General features: G+C 34.4%; 1 protein-coding gene across 1 annotated transcript in view; it reads left to right on the top strand.

Annotated features, from left to right (window-relative positions):
- Window positions 1-13,660, top strand: part of HDX (highly divergent homeobox) — a 169,638-nt gene that overhangs the window by 18,536 nt on the left and 137,442 nt on the right. The window contains exons 2-3 of the mRNA XM_055081886.1: window positions 6,559-6,705; window positions 11,905-13,023. Of these exons, the coding sequence (XP_054937861.1) occupies window positions 6,559-6,705; window positions 11,905-13,023 (1,266 nt within the window). The remainder of the gene's footprint in view (window positions 1-6,558; window positions 6,706-11,904; window positions 13,024-13,660) is intronic.

Here is a 13,660-nt window from a genome sequence, read left to right as displayed (position 1 = left end):
ACATGGAAGCAACCTAAGTGTCCATCGACAGATGAATGGATAAAGAAGATGTGGCACATATATACAATGGAATATTACTCAGCCATAAAAAGAAACGAAATTGAGTTATTTGTAGTGAGGTCGATGGACCTAGAGTCTGTCATACAGAGTGAAGTAAGTGAGAAAGAGAATAACAAATACCGTATGCTAACACATATATAGGGAAACCAAAAAAAACAGTGGTTCTGAAAAACCTAGGGGCAGGACAGGAATAAAGACAAAGATGTAGAGAATGGACTTGAGGACATGGGGATGCGGAAGGGTAAGCTGGGACAAAGTGAGAGAGTGGCATGGACATATATACACTGCCAAATGTAAAATAGATTGCTAGTGGGAAGCAGCCACATAGCAGAGGGAGATCAGCTCGGTGCTTTGTCACCACCTAGAGGAGTGGGATAGGGAGGGTGGGAGGGAGATGCAAGAGGGAGGAGATATGGGTATATATGTATATATATAGCTGATTCACTTTGTTATACAGCAGAAACTAACACATCATTGTAAAGCAATTACACTCCAATAATGATGTTAAAAAAAAATAAAAGGCAAATGTATTGGAAAAGAAGAAACAAGCCCTTCTCTGTGGATGACATAATTGTTTAGAAAATTCCAGACAATCAACAAAAAAGCTGCTGGAACCAATCAATGAATTTAGCAAAGTGAATATACCAAAATAAATTGTATGTTGATACCCTAGCAATGAACAATTGGAAATATTTTTCATTTCCAGCTCTATTGAGGTATAATTCACAAATGAAAATTGTATATATTTAAGGTGTACAATGTGATGGTTTGATATATATATATGTATTATGAAATGATTAGTACAATCAAGGTAATGCATATGTGATATCCATCACCTCACATAGCTCTGTTTCTTTTTGTTGTAGTGAGAACACTTAAGATCTACTCTCTTAGCAAATTTCAAGTATACACTACATTATTTTAAACTATAGTAACCATGATTTTAAAAATACCATTTACAATAGCCCCCTCCCCCTTCAAAAAAACCACACACACATAAGAAATACACAGGCGCTTCCCTGGTGGCGCAGTGGTTGGGGGCCCGCCTGCCGATGCAGGGGATGCGGGTTCATGCCCCAGTCCGGGAGGATCCCATGTGCCGCGGAGCGGCTCGGCCCATGAGCCATGGCCGCTAAGCCTGTGTGTCCAGAGCCTGTGCTCCACAACGGGAGGGGCCACAACAGTTTGAGGTCCGCGTACCGCAAAAAAAATAAATAAATAAAAAATAAAAGAAATACACAGGTATAAATTTAACAGACTATGTACTGAATCTGTATACTGAAAACTATGAAACTCTGAGGAAAGAAATCAAACAAGATCTAAATAATTAGAAGTATATCATATTCATGATTTGGAAGACACAGCAATTGTCCCTAAACTGATCTATAGATTCAATCCAATCCCAGCAGAATTTTTGTTGGTACCAACAATCTGATTCTAAAATTCATATGAGAATGTAAAGGATGTAGAATAACTAAATTGATTTTTAAAAGTACAGTATTAGAAGGCTCACACTTCCTGATTCAACAGTCATGATAAAGCTACAGTAGTTAAGATAGTGTGGTTTTAATGAAAGAATTGACACGTAGATCAATGGAACAGAAAAGAGTGTCCAGAAAAAGAGCCACACATATACAGTCAAGTGATTCTTAACAAAGATGAAAAAGCAATTCAATAAAAAGTTTTTTTCAATTAATGGTACTTGAACAATTGGATATCCATATGCAAAAAAAACCCACAATACTTTGACCTGTACTTCACACCTTACACAAAAATCAGCTCCAAATGGATCCTAAACTTAAATGTGAAATGCAAAAATATAAAGCTACTAAAAGAAAACATAGGAAAAAGTTTCTGTGACCTTGTGCTAGACAAAGATTTCTAAGGTATGGCACTAAAAGCACAATCCATAAAACTAAAGAGCAGTGATGAATTGCGCTTCATCAAAATTAAAAACTGCTCTGTGAAATACACTGTTAATAAATAAAAACAAGGCACAAGCGAGGAGAAAATATTTGAAAATTATATTTCTCAGAAAGAACTTGTATCCAGAATATGTAATGAACCCTAAAAGTTAAATAATAGGAAACAAACAATCCAATTTAAAAATTTGCAAAATATTTGGACACTTCTAAAGAGAAGATGTATGAATGACAAATAAGAATAGCAAAAGATGCTCAATATCATTATCACTAGGGAAATACAAATTAAAACCACAATAATAATACACAATTACACTATTAAAATGACTAATTTTTTAGAAATATATGATAATTCTGGTAAGGAAGTGAAAGAACTGAAACTTTCATAGAATGTTGGTGCAAAAGCAAATTTGTACAGTCACTTTTGAAAAGGGTTTATACTTAACTTATAAAGTTAAGTATACATTTACCATATGACCCAGCAGTCCAACTCTTAGGTATTTACTCAAGAGAAATGGAAACTTACTTGCAGACAGAAACCTGCACACAAATGTTTTTAACAGTTTTAATCATAATAGCTAAGAACTTAAAACAGCCCACATGTCCTTCAATGGATGAATGGATAAACTGTGGTATATTCTTGCAATGGAATGCTACTCTGCAAGAAAAGGGAGCAAATTATTGATAGAGACAACACGGATGAATCTCAAATACATTATGCTAAATGAAAGAAGCTAGTCTCAGAAAAAATACATACTGTATTATTCCATTTATATGGCATTCTATAAAAGCAAAATAATAGGAACAGAATAGGGATTGTCAGGGGCAGGGTGGCTAGAGAGATTGATTATAAATAAGCAGCATAAAGGTTTTTTTTTTCAGAATGATAGAACTGTTCTGTACCTTAATTGTGATGGTGGTTCCATGACTATATATGTTTGTTTTAACTTATAAAACCATACATGAAAAATAGTGATTTTTACTGTATGTAAATTTAAAAGTGAATAATAATAATGGATTAAAAGGACAATGTTAATAGAGACATGTTGGCCAAGATAAAGATATTCAAGGTATTATATTAACCTAAGCTCAACTCTTTGTAAACATACAAACAAAAAAGTTGATGGGGGCTTCCCTGGTGGCGCAGCGGTTGCGCGTCCGCCTGCCCAGGCAGGGGAACCGGGTTCGCGCCCCGGTCTGGGAGGATCCCACATGCCGCGGAGCGGCTGGGCCTCCGCCTGCCGATGCAGGGGGACCGGGTTCGCGCCCCGGTCTGGGAGGATCCCACATGCCGCGGAGCGGCTGGGCCCGTGAGCCATGGCCGCTGAGCCTGCGCGTCCGGAGCCTGTCCTCCGCAATGGGAGAGGCCACAGCAGAGGGAGGCCCGCATACCACAAAAAAAAAAAAAAAAAAGTTGATGGCTTACCCAAAATTCAAATTTTTAGTGTTGGCAAGAATGTATTCTATTTGAATTGGTAATGATTTTATGGACTCATTCCATTTTTAAAACCAGGCTTTCCAAGAATGAGTCCTTAATGAGTAAAAATTTTTGGTACTTTTCAAATGATTTAGCCACTTAAAACATTATTAGGGCATTAGAGCTGGTTTTAAGTATGATATCAGATATATAAGGACAGTGTTACATAGGAATTTATCTGAAATATTCCAATGTAAAAATAGAGCCTTAGCTATATTTTAGCTATTTCATTCCTCAAAGCTGTATTTTTCAAGTATTTCCAAAGCAATACATCTAAAATATTTCACTCATTTCTCTGCTTGTTTGATAGAACATACTGAGCATAATTTAATCTTTTGCCAATGGCTCAGGGTCTTCATTAAAACACCAAATCCTAAAGCTGAGAGCAACCTAAGAAATTCCATATCTGAATATGATAGATAAACTGAAGGGCCTAGTTATCCTTAAAAATATAAATATGTGGGCTTCCTTGGTGGCACAGTGGTTGAGAGTCCGCCTGCCAATGCAGGGGACATGGGTTCGTGCCCCGGTCCGGGAAAATCCCACACGCCGCGGAGCGGCTGGGCCCATGAGCCATGGCCGCTGAGCCTGTGCGTCCGGAGCCTGTGCTCTGCAACGGGAAAGGCCACAACAGTGAGAGGCCCGCGTACCGCAATAAATAAATAAATAAATAAATATGTTACAACTATAACATGCTTTAAAACTTTAGAAAAATGAGAATTCCCTGGCAGTCCAGTGGTTAAAACCCCATGCTTCCACTGCAGGGGGCACAGGTTCCATCCCTGGTTGGGGAACTAAGATCCCACAAGCCGCCGGGTGTGGCTGAAAAATAATTTAAGAAAAATGAGTTCACATATCTTAAATTATTTTTAACAATACAGTCTGGTAAGTAAAACAAGTCATATAATCCAGAATTTTACAAACTAGGAAATGAATGCTCATAGAAATTAAGTGATTTACCAAATAGTCTCCAGTGGAGTTGAGAGTAGGACATAGGTTGTCTTATTCCTTGTGGGCTGGCATGTGCTCAATGGATAGTCCAATGCAAAGAAAATTAGACTAGGAAATCATGAGGTAAAGCTAAATGACTTGCTATTTCAATATTTAATCCTCTAGTTCAGTTAGTTACCTTCCCTACCCCAATACAGTAGACCTCAATTTCTATGAATCCAATGGATTGTCATTTTATCTTCCACATAAATAACAACCCAACTTTTAAAATGAAAGTTTTTACAACTTTTTTTTCCTGATTTTTGTGCAAACGATTAAAAACTTTGGCTGTGCAGTCATTCAATAACTTGCCACTCCATAGACCAAGATAATTAATCTGCCATGCTTTTAAGATTCATATCATACTGGAGCAACAGTTGTAGCCAGCCAATAGGAAACCATTCCTACATAAGGCAGATATAGTGATACACTTGGGGATCAGCCATATCTTGTACTCTAGGCTTTTTTATGGTAGTTACAGCCCTACAGAGAAGAATCAGAGCCATTACCTGTATTATGCATTAGTGAACTGAAATTTACCACACTCCTCAGATCTCATTCCAAAGTACTGGAATACCAATCCAATACCTTGCTTCTTAATCCACAACAGATGAGGTATTTCAGGTATTTGACCTTCATCTTCTGGCTCCTCTCCTGACTGTAGCTGAACCACTTAGGAAAAGGAACCCCAAATTGCTCTGAAAACTGGCAAACATGATAGTAATATTGCTTTGATGAATATCATTCCTACCCTTTGGCCCAAACATCCTTGAAAATTTGGTCATGTTGCAGATAAGAGGTTTAAATTTCCACATTGTTGTACTTGAATGAGATCCCCTTCATAAAGTGGAGTTATTTGTTTCTGAATGTTCATGCCCTCTCTCACATGTGATTTTCTCTCACCAGATCTCTTAACATTATATAGGAAAACATTTGCATGGTCAAGAAAACAAGTCGTGTACAGATTTCACTGGATGGCTATGTGACTGTCTTTAATTTCTTTATGAAACTGCTTTATTGTTCAAAAAATAGAAATTATTTTTTATTTCCATGTCAATGTACTTAGTTGTTTCCATACCCAGTATACTAGAATGATTTCTGTTTGGTTTGGCTTATATTGTTTTAGTTGTCAATGTTTTCCTAATTTTGAAGAGATTCATTCCTTGCAAAGGGTTTTCTTTCTGTCAGCTTTTAGGAATAACAATTTTAGTGTGGCAGTTTTTAAAAGGAACCGGAAATTGCCTTTATCTAATTATGTGTTCTTCTTTATAAAATGCACTACTAGAATTCATCTCCTTTATGAAGAGTTTGACCTGCTTCTTATTTGTGAGATTCACAGAGTTGTTTTCCCTTAATATTAAACATGTTGCCTATTGGCAAGAAGAGCAATGTGTTTTTAAAATTTCTATTGTCTAATTATGTTGTTGTCGATTAAAAGTACTTGGTATATTTTAGTAAACTATACATTATTTTTAATCTTGATTTATATACTACAGCAAATAAAAATAATTATTTTGGTTAGTATTACCTAAAGCAAATACACTTTCAGTCACTAAAACTTCCTGTTTATTTTTAAGCTTTAAAGAGAGATTTTGAATTAATATATAAAATGAACCCCTTTATCCCAGAAAAAGAAAAAAATAAACGTACCCTTTTGTTTCAGAGCCCAGCTTTTGGCTGTAAGACATAAGCCAGATGCCTTGCTTGACAAAGAACAGTGAGTGTCCCTCTTGATAATTGACCACCTATGGCTACTACCATACCACAATCTCAGGCTTTACTAGCCATAAATATTTATTTCGGTGAAATAAGCTTTTTTTCTCCATGCACTGACACTAACCAAATAAGGGCTTTCTGCTTTTATTTTTTTTGTCTTTAAAGTTGATACTTTTTCTGAACAAATTCAATAAGGGTTCGCATTATGCATAATATTCATTGAGAACCTGTCTCCCTTTAGCACACAAATTATTGCCCATTACTGGGATTATTTCACTTAAAGAAATCTCGCAGCTTGAAAGCATTGAAATTGTATCAAAAAACAAAAACGTGCAAATTCTACACAAACCCAATTTTTATTCAAATTTTCAGAGTATCTTCTTTTATTTTTAGATGAATCTACGTTCTGTATTTACTGTAGAACAACAAAGGATTTTACAGCGTTATTATGAAAATGGAATGACAAATCAAAGTAAAAATTGCTTTCAGCTCATATTACAGTGTGCACAGGAGACTAAGCTGGACTTCAGTGTAGTCAGGGTAAGTATTGAGGTCTTAAACTCTTGAATTTGTAGCTTTGTATTACAAGTCATAATTGCTTAATATGAGAAAGACTATCAGGGTGTGAAGTCACTAACTATAAACAGCTTCATTTCCCTGGTATAAAATTACTATTTTTTAATAAATAGCTAATCATTTAGTATGTATTTTTTTCTATAAATACCTTGAAAGCACTAAAACCTTTGCATTTTAAATATATCTTTTAAAAATCCCAGTCCTTTGAACTAAGAGGTACCTTTAGGATTAGTTGCTGATCTCATGCTTGGTTTAAAGCTAGAATTTATCTAGATATAACTCTCCAAACTGATATTAGTAAAACAGGCATTTACCAAGGGAGTTAGCATATTTCCTTGTGTTTAAATTTTTTTCAGCAGGCATTTATGAATTTAGTATTTTTGTCTTTTTAGGAAAACCTATCCTTTTTATGAATAGATCTTCCTCCTTCTAAGTAAAATGTATGCACTTTAATGGGTTAGCAAGTAAGGGACAAGGAATCCCTAGGGAGGAAAATTTCCTTTATCACAACCATTGTTATTCAGCTGTAAAAATTAGAGCTGCTACACATTTGGGAAAGGCAGTGAGAAGGTGATAGAGAGGAGGCAAGAGATAAACCTAACGGAACTAGTCACAGATTTCATAGTGAGTGCATAGGTCCTTTCATGATTGTCTGAACGCGCTACAAATCCCCCTGGAGTGAAACCTTAGGGATTCAAAGATTAGCAGCTTTCCCATCCTTGTCATTCATTAGGATAATTTGGTAAGAGAAAGGATTTCTTTTTAAGTGTATTTTTCTGTTGGAGGAACTTTTAAAGATCCCAAAAATAAAAAATTTCTTGATAAGAAGAATTCTTTGGAAAATCTATTTTTTAAAGACCGAAGGATATATTCACCTTCAAATAGGGAATTATGCCACAAGTTCTAGGAGGGAAATATCCAATATATCTGTTTCTTGTTTGCTGAGATCAACCATCATACTCAGATTTTTGTAAGAACTAGAAATATCTCCTGTTGATAGCTCTAAATTCCCTATTTGCAATACCTTTAATAAAACCTCGAGAAAAAATTTAATTGCCTTAGAAAAATTATTTTAACATGTGTAATATTTCAAGTTGATGAGTTTTCCATTTTATAAGTACAAACTCATTTTTTTTCTGCAATAACTTCTTTCTTTTCTTCTCTCTTATTTTACCATTACTTTAAAATGAAAAGTCTTCTTAGGCAGCTGATTTGTGGACTGTGACCTTTCTTATTTACAATTTGCTATTGCAATCTTTCCCCTAATAATTTACTTGATTGTACTTGAATATTGAGAGTGTTGAAACACAAAGGTTTATATCTTGCTCGAAATGGTGTGAAATCTGTAACAAGTAATGGAAATGAAAGAAATAAACTTTCTAGAATGTAAGTTTACAAATAAAATTTATGTAAGTTATAAGGAATGGTGTAAAACAGATTCATTCTCTCTATTCTAGGACAGTGTAAATTCTGCAGAAATTCAGTCTTTCTAATCTAAATTTCAACACAATTTTGGCAGCTTTTCCAGCCAGAGGAGAAGGGAGTTGTTTATAGACCCATTATTCCTTTATTATTTTTAATATAGTATTTCAGCCTAATATTTTGCTAGGTCTACATGTTCTACTTCAAAGAGATCTTCCTTTATTATTTTAATATAGTATTTATTGTGTTTTTTTCTCAAAAGAACTAAAATACCACTGTACTAAGAACTTGATCCCAATGTAAAAAGAACTTAAAAGGTTAAAACATCCATACTATATATATATATATATATATATATATATATATATAGTGGGGTAAAGGAACAGGAAAACAAAGGAGGTATAGAAAAAGGAAAAGTTTGGAGACATTGACTTTCTAAAAAAGGACTGAAAAGGAATTTAATGGATACCAAGGATTGGTGACCCAAATTTATTGCCTTTCTTTTTTTTCTATGTAGTATTACTTTATTAGTTCCAAACCCCAAATGCTCATCATATCAATTTGATTGATGCATTTTTTTGTCTCTCACCAATGAAACATTTGGAATGAGAAATTTATATCCTATAGGCACTGGTAAATTTTGGATCCTGTAACTGAATGACTTTTAGTAAAATTTAATTCAGTTACTGGTAACCCTTAGGTAATGAATTTTCTTTATTTTCAACATTTTAATAAAATATATTTTGTAACTATATACTTTCCTACTTTACTTCAATAGAGACTATTGAAAATAACTGAACCTTTACTTTTTGACTCAGAGTTTTACTATGGAAATCAATTATTGTACTGTGCTATAAAATAATAATGCTTACAACATGGTAAGGTATATGGTGTGACTTTCTCCTTTACTAAAGAACCCCAGACCATTTAATGATTTCTCACAACAATTCTCTTTTAATTTTTCTTTCTTCTTCTTTTTAGTGAGTAATATTTAATGAACATTCTTAGTTTTGGTGCTATCAAGGTGCTTTCAACGGCAATCACTATTACCAAAGCCCCCTCCTGTTTTGTTATTTCTAATTTACTGTAGATTAAGATACCAGGTTTGGTAAAATTATGTGTAAAATAAGGTAAAGTGTATTTTAAGATCAAGTGTTGTCTTTTCAGTAAAGTACATGGGTCTTGTGACATCTATATTGGCTGCATTCTGCACAAGTGAAGATGTTAGATAGCTGAGTTTCATATTCATGTGATATTCTATTGCATTTTACTTTTTTATGGGTACATGATATAGATATCTAGTAAACTATATAAGTAACTATATATATGAGCTATAAAACTATAAAAGTAAGCCATAAATTTGCAGTGCACTAAGATCACTTAAAATTCCTGTGTTAAGGTAGGTATTTTGTTGAGAACATGGTAGGTTGTTTGTTTTCTTAGAAATCTTGCCCCGAGTTGCCCTCCAGATGTAGTAGATCTTGAGTTTAAATTTTACCAATTCACTATGCTTTCCTATTGAAAGTTTTAAAATGTTGAAATTACAAACAAATACATCATGCTTCCTATGCATATTTTTATTTGAAAAGCCATAACACAGTGACTTATTTTGAATATCTGTAATATTCACCTTTTTGAACCATAAATTGAAATTATATATATCCCCAAACATTTCTCTTTTTTTTTAAACATCTTTATTGGAGTATAATTGCTTTACATTGGTGTGTTAGTTTCTGCTGTACAACAAAGTGAATCAGCTACACATATACATATATCCAGCTAGTGGGAAGCAGCCACATAACATTTCTTTCTAAATATTTCTCTCGAGTATATACTTTAGAACCTTTTAGTTTTTCTCCCCTGCCTCCTTCTCTTGTGACATTTATATTCATTTGTCCCTCTGCTTATAATTCTCACCTCTGCTGTTCAGTAAAGCTAAATAAGAGTGAGTTTTAAATTCCCACAGCCTCATGTGAAGCAAAATGGAGCATCTCAGTTTCTGGAACATTTTATTAGATAAGTACTAATTATAAAAGTAAAATGACCAACAGAAATGGCCAACTCCATTTCAGGAGTTTCTCACCATAGTGGAAGGAGAATGTTCTTTGAGGTCAAGTTAAATTGATTTTGATTCCTTGCTCTGCCAGTAGCTGACAGGATATCTTTCCACAATCTAGTTAATATTTCTGAATCTCAGTTTCTTCATTTATACAATTAGAAAATAATACCTAGCAAAAGAACTAATATATATGAAAACACATAATGGGTATTCAATACATGTTAGCTTTTATTTATAGTATTACAACATTTAATGTTGTATATAATATAAATATACATTGAAAATTGGATAATTTATGTGGTTTTCAAAAGCACATCACACAAAATTAACCAAATACACTCTGCACCGTGTTTGTGCAAGGCTAGTTCATTTAATGTTTTTACTTATTTATTTTTTGAAATTCTTAATAGATTAATGTGTTTGGTGGTTTATAATATGGTATGCATTTTGAAATAATTATAAAGTTTACTAATAATTTTATGGAAAATAATATTTCTTATCGCATATTTTAAGAAGAATCATGATTCAGTGTAATAATACTAAGATTATTATAATAAATTACTTACATAAAAATACATATTTTGTAATCAAATTCTAAATGCCAACCACTGGTATTATTTTTATTAATTTTTCGTTTATAAAAGTAATACATGTTCACTGTATAAGATTTGGTAAATCGAGAAAAACATAAAGAAGCAAATAACTACCACGAATTAATGACAAACTGGGAAAAATATTTGTAACTTGTAACAAAGTGCTGCTACTTCTAGTAGGAAATTGCTCTTATAAATCAATTAAAAATGACAAATACCCTAATATAAAAAATTAGTAGAGGTAATCAGTAAGCAGCTCTATCAAAGTAATATAGTAACCATAGAAACTCAAATCAAAACAGCAATTATATACCTTTTCTTAACTCCTGGGCTAGTAGAGACTACAAAAAGATAATGCAAAGTGTTGTTGAAGATGTGGGGAAACCAGAACTCTTATACATTGGAGGGTATTTTGAAAATATCAAAAAGCTACAATTTTCCTTCTAAAGATGGCATTCTAATGGACCAATAGTACAAAGATGCATGCACAGTGAAGTGTATTGCTATATGGTTTATAATAGTGAATATTTCTAAAAGTAATCTAAATATCTAGCAATATTAAATTAACCAAGTTATGATATATTCATAGAAGTTGTTAAATCTGAAGATTCCTAGTGTATATTTCTTTAACAATACTATGAGCATTTTCCAATGTCATTAAACATCCTACCTCTAGTATGTTTCCAATTTTTCACTATTATACATAAATATGATGAACATCTTTGCATATAAACTTTGTATACATCTAGGATTACTTTTAGGATAAATTCCCAGAAATGAATTTACTAGGTCAAGGGATATAAACATTTTAGGGTTCTTGCTACATATTAATTGGATGGGTTTTGAGGAGAAGAAGAACAATAATACAATTCTCCTATCAAAGTTCCTAGATATTTATTATGTGCTGGTCCCTGATTATCTCTGACCTTATACTTTAGTTACTTTTTCTTTTATTGTATATTTTTTCTTTTAAATTTGTATAGGCCTTGACTTTATGACAAATGAGAATATAATTTATCACATAGAAATTGGTTTTTCTTGTTTTTTGGTTAAGAACTTTTCCATAATATCATTTTTTTATCCTTCCAGACGTGGGTTGGCAATAAGAGAAGAAAAATGAGTAGTAAGAATTCTGAATCAGGAGCAGCAACAACAGGAACTGTTTCTGGTACTCCTTTGGCAGCTCCAGACGTTACAGTCAGAAATGTGGTTAATATTGCTCCACCCTCAAGCCAACAGTCTTCTTGGACATCACCCAATAATGATGTCATTGTAACTGGTATATACAGTCCAGCCAGTTCATCAAGTAGGCAAGGGACAACCAAACATACAAATACACAAATTACAGAAGCACATAAAATCCCTAGTCAGAAAACAGCCAGTAAAAATGATACTGAGTTTCAGTTGCACATTCCTGTTCAAAGACAGGTAGCACACTGTAAAAATGCCTCTCTGCTCTTAGGTGAAAAAACAATTATTTTGTCAAGACAGACAAGTGTGCTAAATGCTGGAAACTCTGTATACAATCACACAAAGAAACACTATGGAAGCTCTTCAATGCAAGCCTCTGAGTTGACGGTACCACAAAAGCCATCTGTGTGCCACCAACCTTGCAAAATTGAACCAGTCAGAATTCAAAGATCATATAAGCCTGAACACACGGGTCTAGCATCACATAACTTATGCGGGCAAAAACCACCTATTAGAGACCCTTACTGCAGAACACAAAACTTGGAAATCCGTGAAGTATTTTCTTTGGCAGTTAGTGATTACCCCCAGAGAATTCTGGGAGGAAATGCCCCACAAAAGCCTCCTAGTTCAACAGAAGGAACTTGTTTGTCCATTGCAATGGAGACTGGAGATGCTGATGATGAGTATGCCAGAGAGGAAGAGTTGGCATTGATGGGAGCACAGATACCAAGCTACTCAAGATTTTATGAAAGTGGCAGTTCCCTTCGAGCTGAGAACCAAAGTACAGTTTTGCCCAGACCAGGAAGAAATATGCCAAATTCACAAATGGTGAATATTAGAGACTTGTCAGACAATGTACTGTATCAAAACAGAGAATACCATCTGACACCACGGACTTCATTACATACAGCATCTACTACAATGTACAATAATACAAATCCATCACGGAGTAATTTTTCTTCACATTTTGCATCATCAAACCAATTGAGGTTATCACAAAACCAAAACAATTACCAGGTAATGTGTATGTTTATTTTATAAAGGTTTTATAAAAGTTTGTTTGGTGTAAAAGAATTGTGTTGGTAATCAATTAGACTTGAGATCTGGGTCACTTAACTCATATTTTGAAGTACTTTGATTATGGGAAGCATGGCATTTCCTATCACTAAAATAGGGCTGGGGCTTCCCTGGTGGCGCAGTGGTTGAGAATCCGCCTGCCGATGCAGGGGACACGGGTTCGTGTGCGCGTCCGGAGCCTGTGCCCCGCAACGGGAGAGGCCACAACAGTGAGAGGCCCGCGTACAGCAAAAAAAAAAAATAAAATAAAATAAAAAAATAAAATAGGGCTGAATTGGCTAGACTCATCCTCTTGAACATAGATTATTCCTGTTATGACTTTTACTTGCAGTTTGGGAAGATGTCACTAGATGAGTGGTGCTTTCCCTGGGTACATAGTCAGGCAAGTCAATCATTTCTCTAGGCGACAATGATTGAGAAGTCAGAGCCTGCAGTAACTCAGCCAGCTGTTTTTTTCTAAAAGTAAATGCTTTATTAAAACATTAAGTGCGGGCTTCCCTGGTGTCGCAGTGGTTGAGAGTCCGCCTGCCGATGCAGGGGACACGGGTTCGTGCGCCAGTCCCGGAAGATCCCACAT

Source organism: Physeter macrocephalus, chromosome 21 (genome assembly GCF_002837175.3).
Source record: "Physeter macrocephalus isolate SW-GA chromosome 21, ASM283717v5, whole genome shotgun sequence".
Classification (NCBI taxonomy): domain Eukaryota; kingdom Metazoa; phylum Chordata; class Mammalia; order Artiodactyla; family Physeteridae; genus Physeter; species Physeter macrocephalus.
This window is presented reverse-complemented; position numbering and strand designations above follow the sequence as displayed.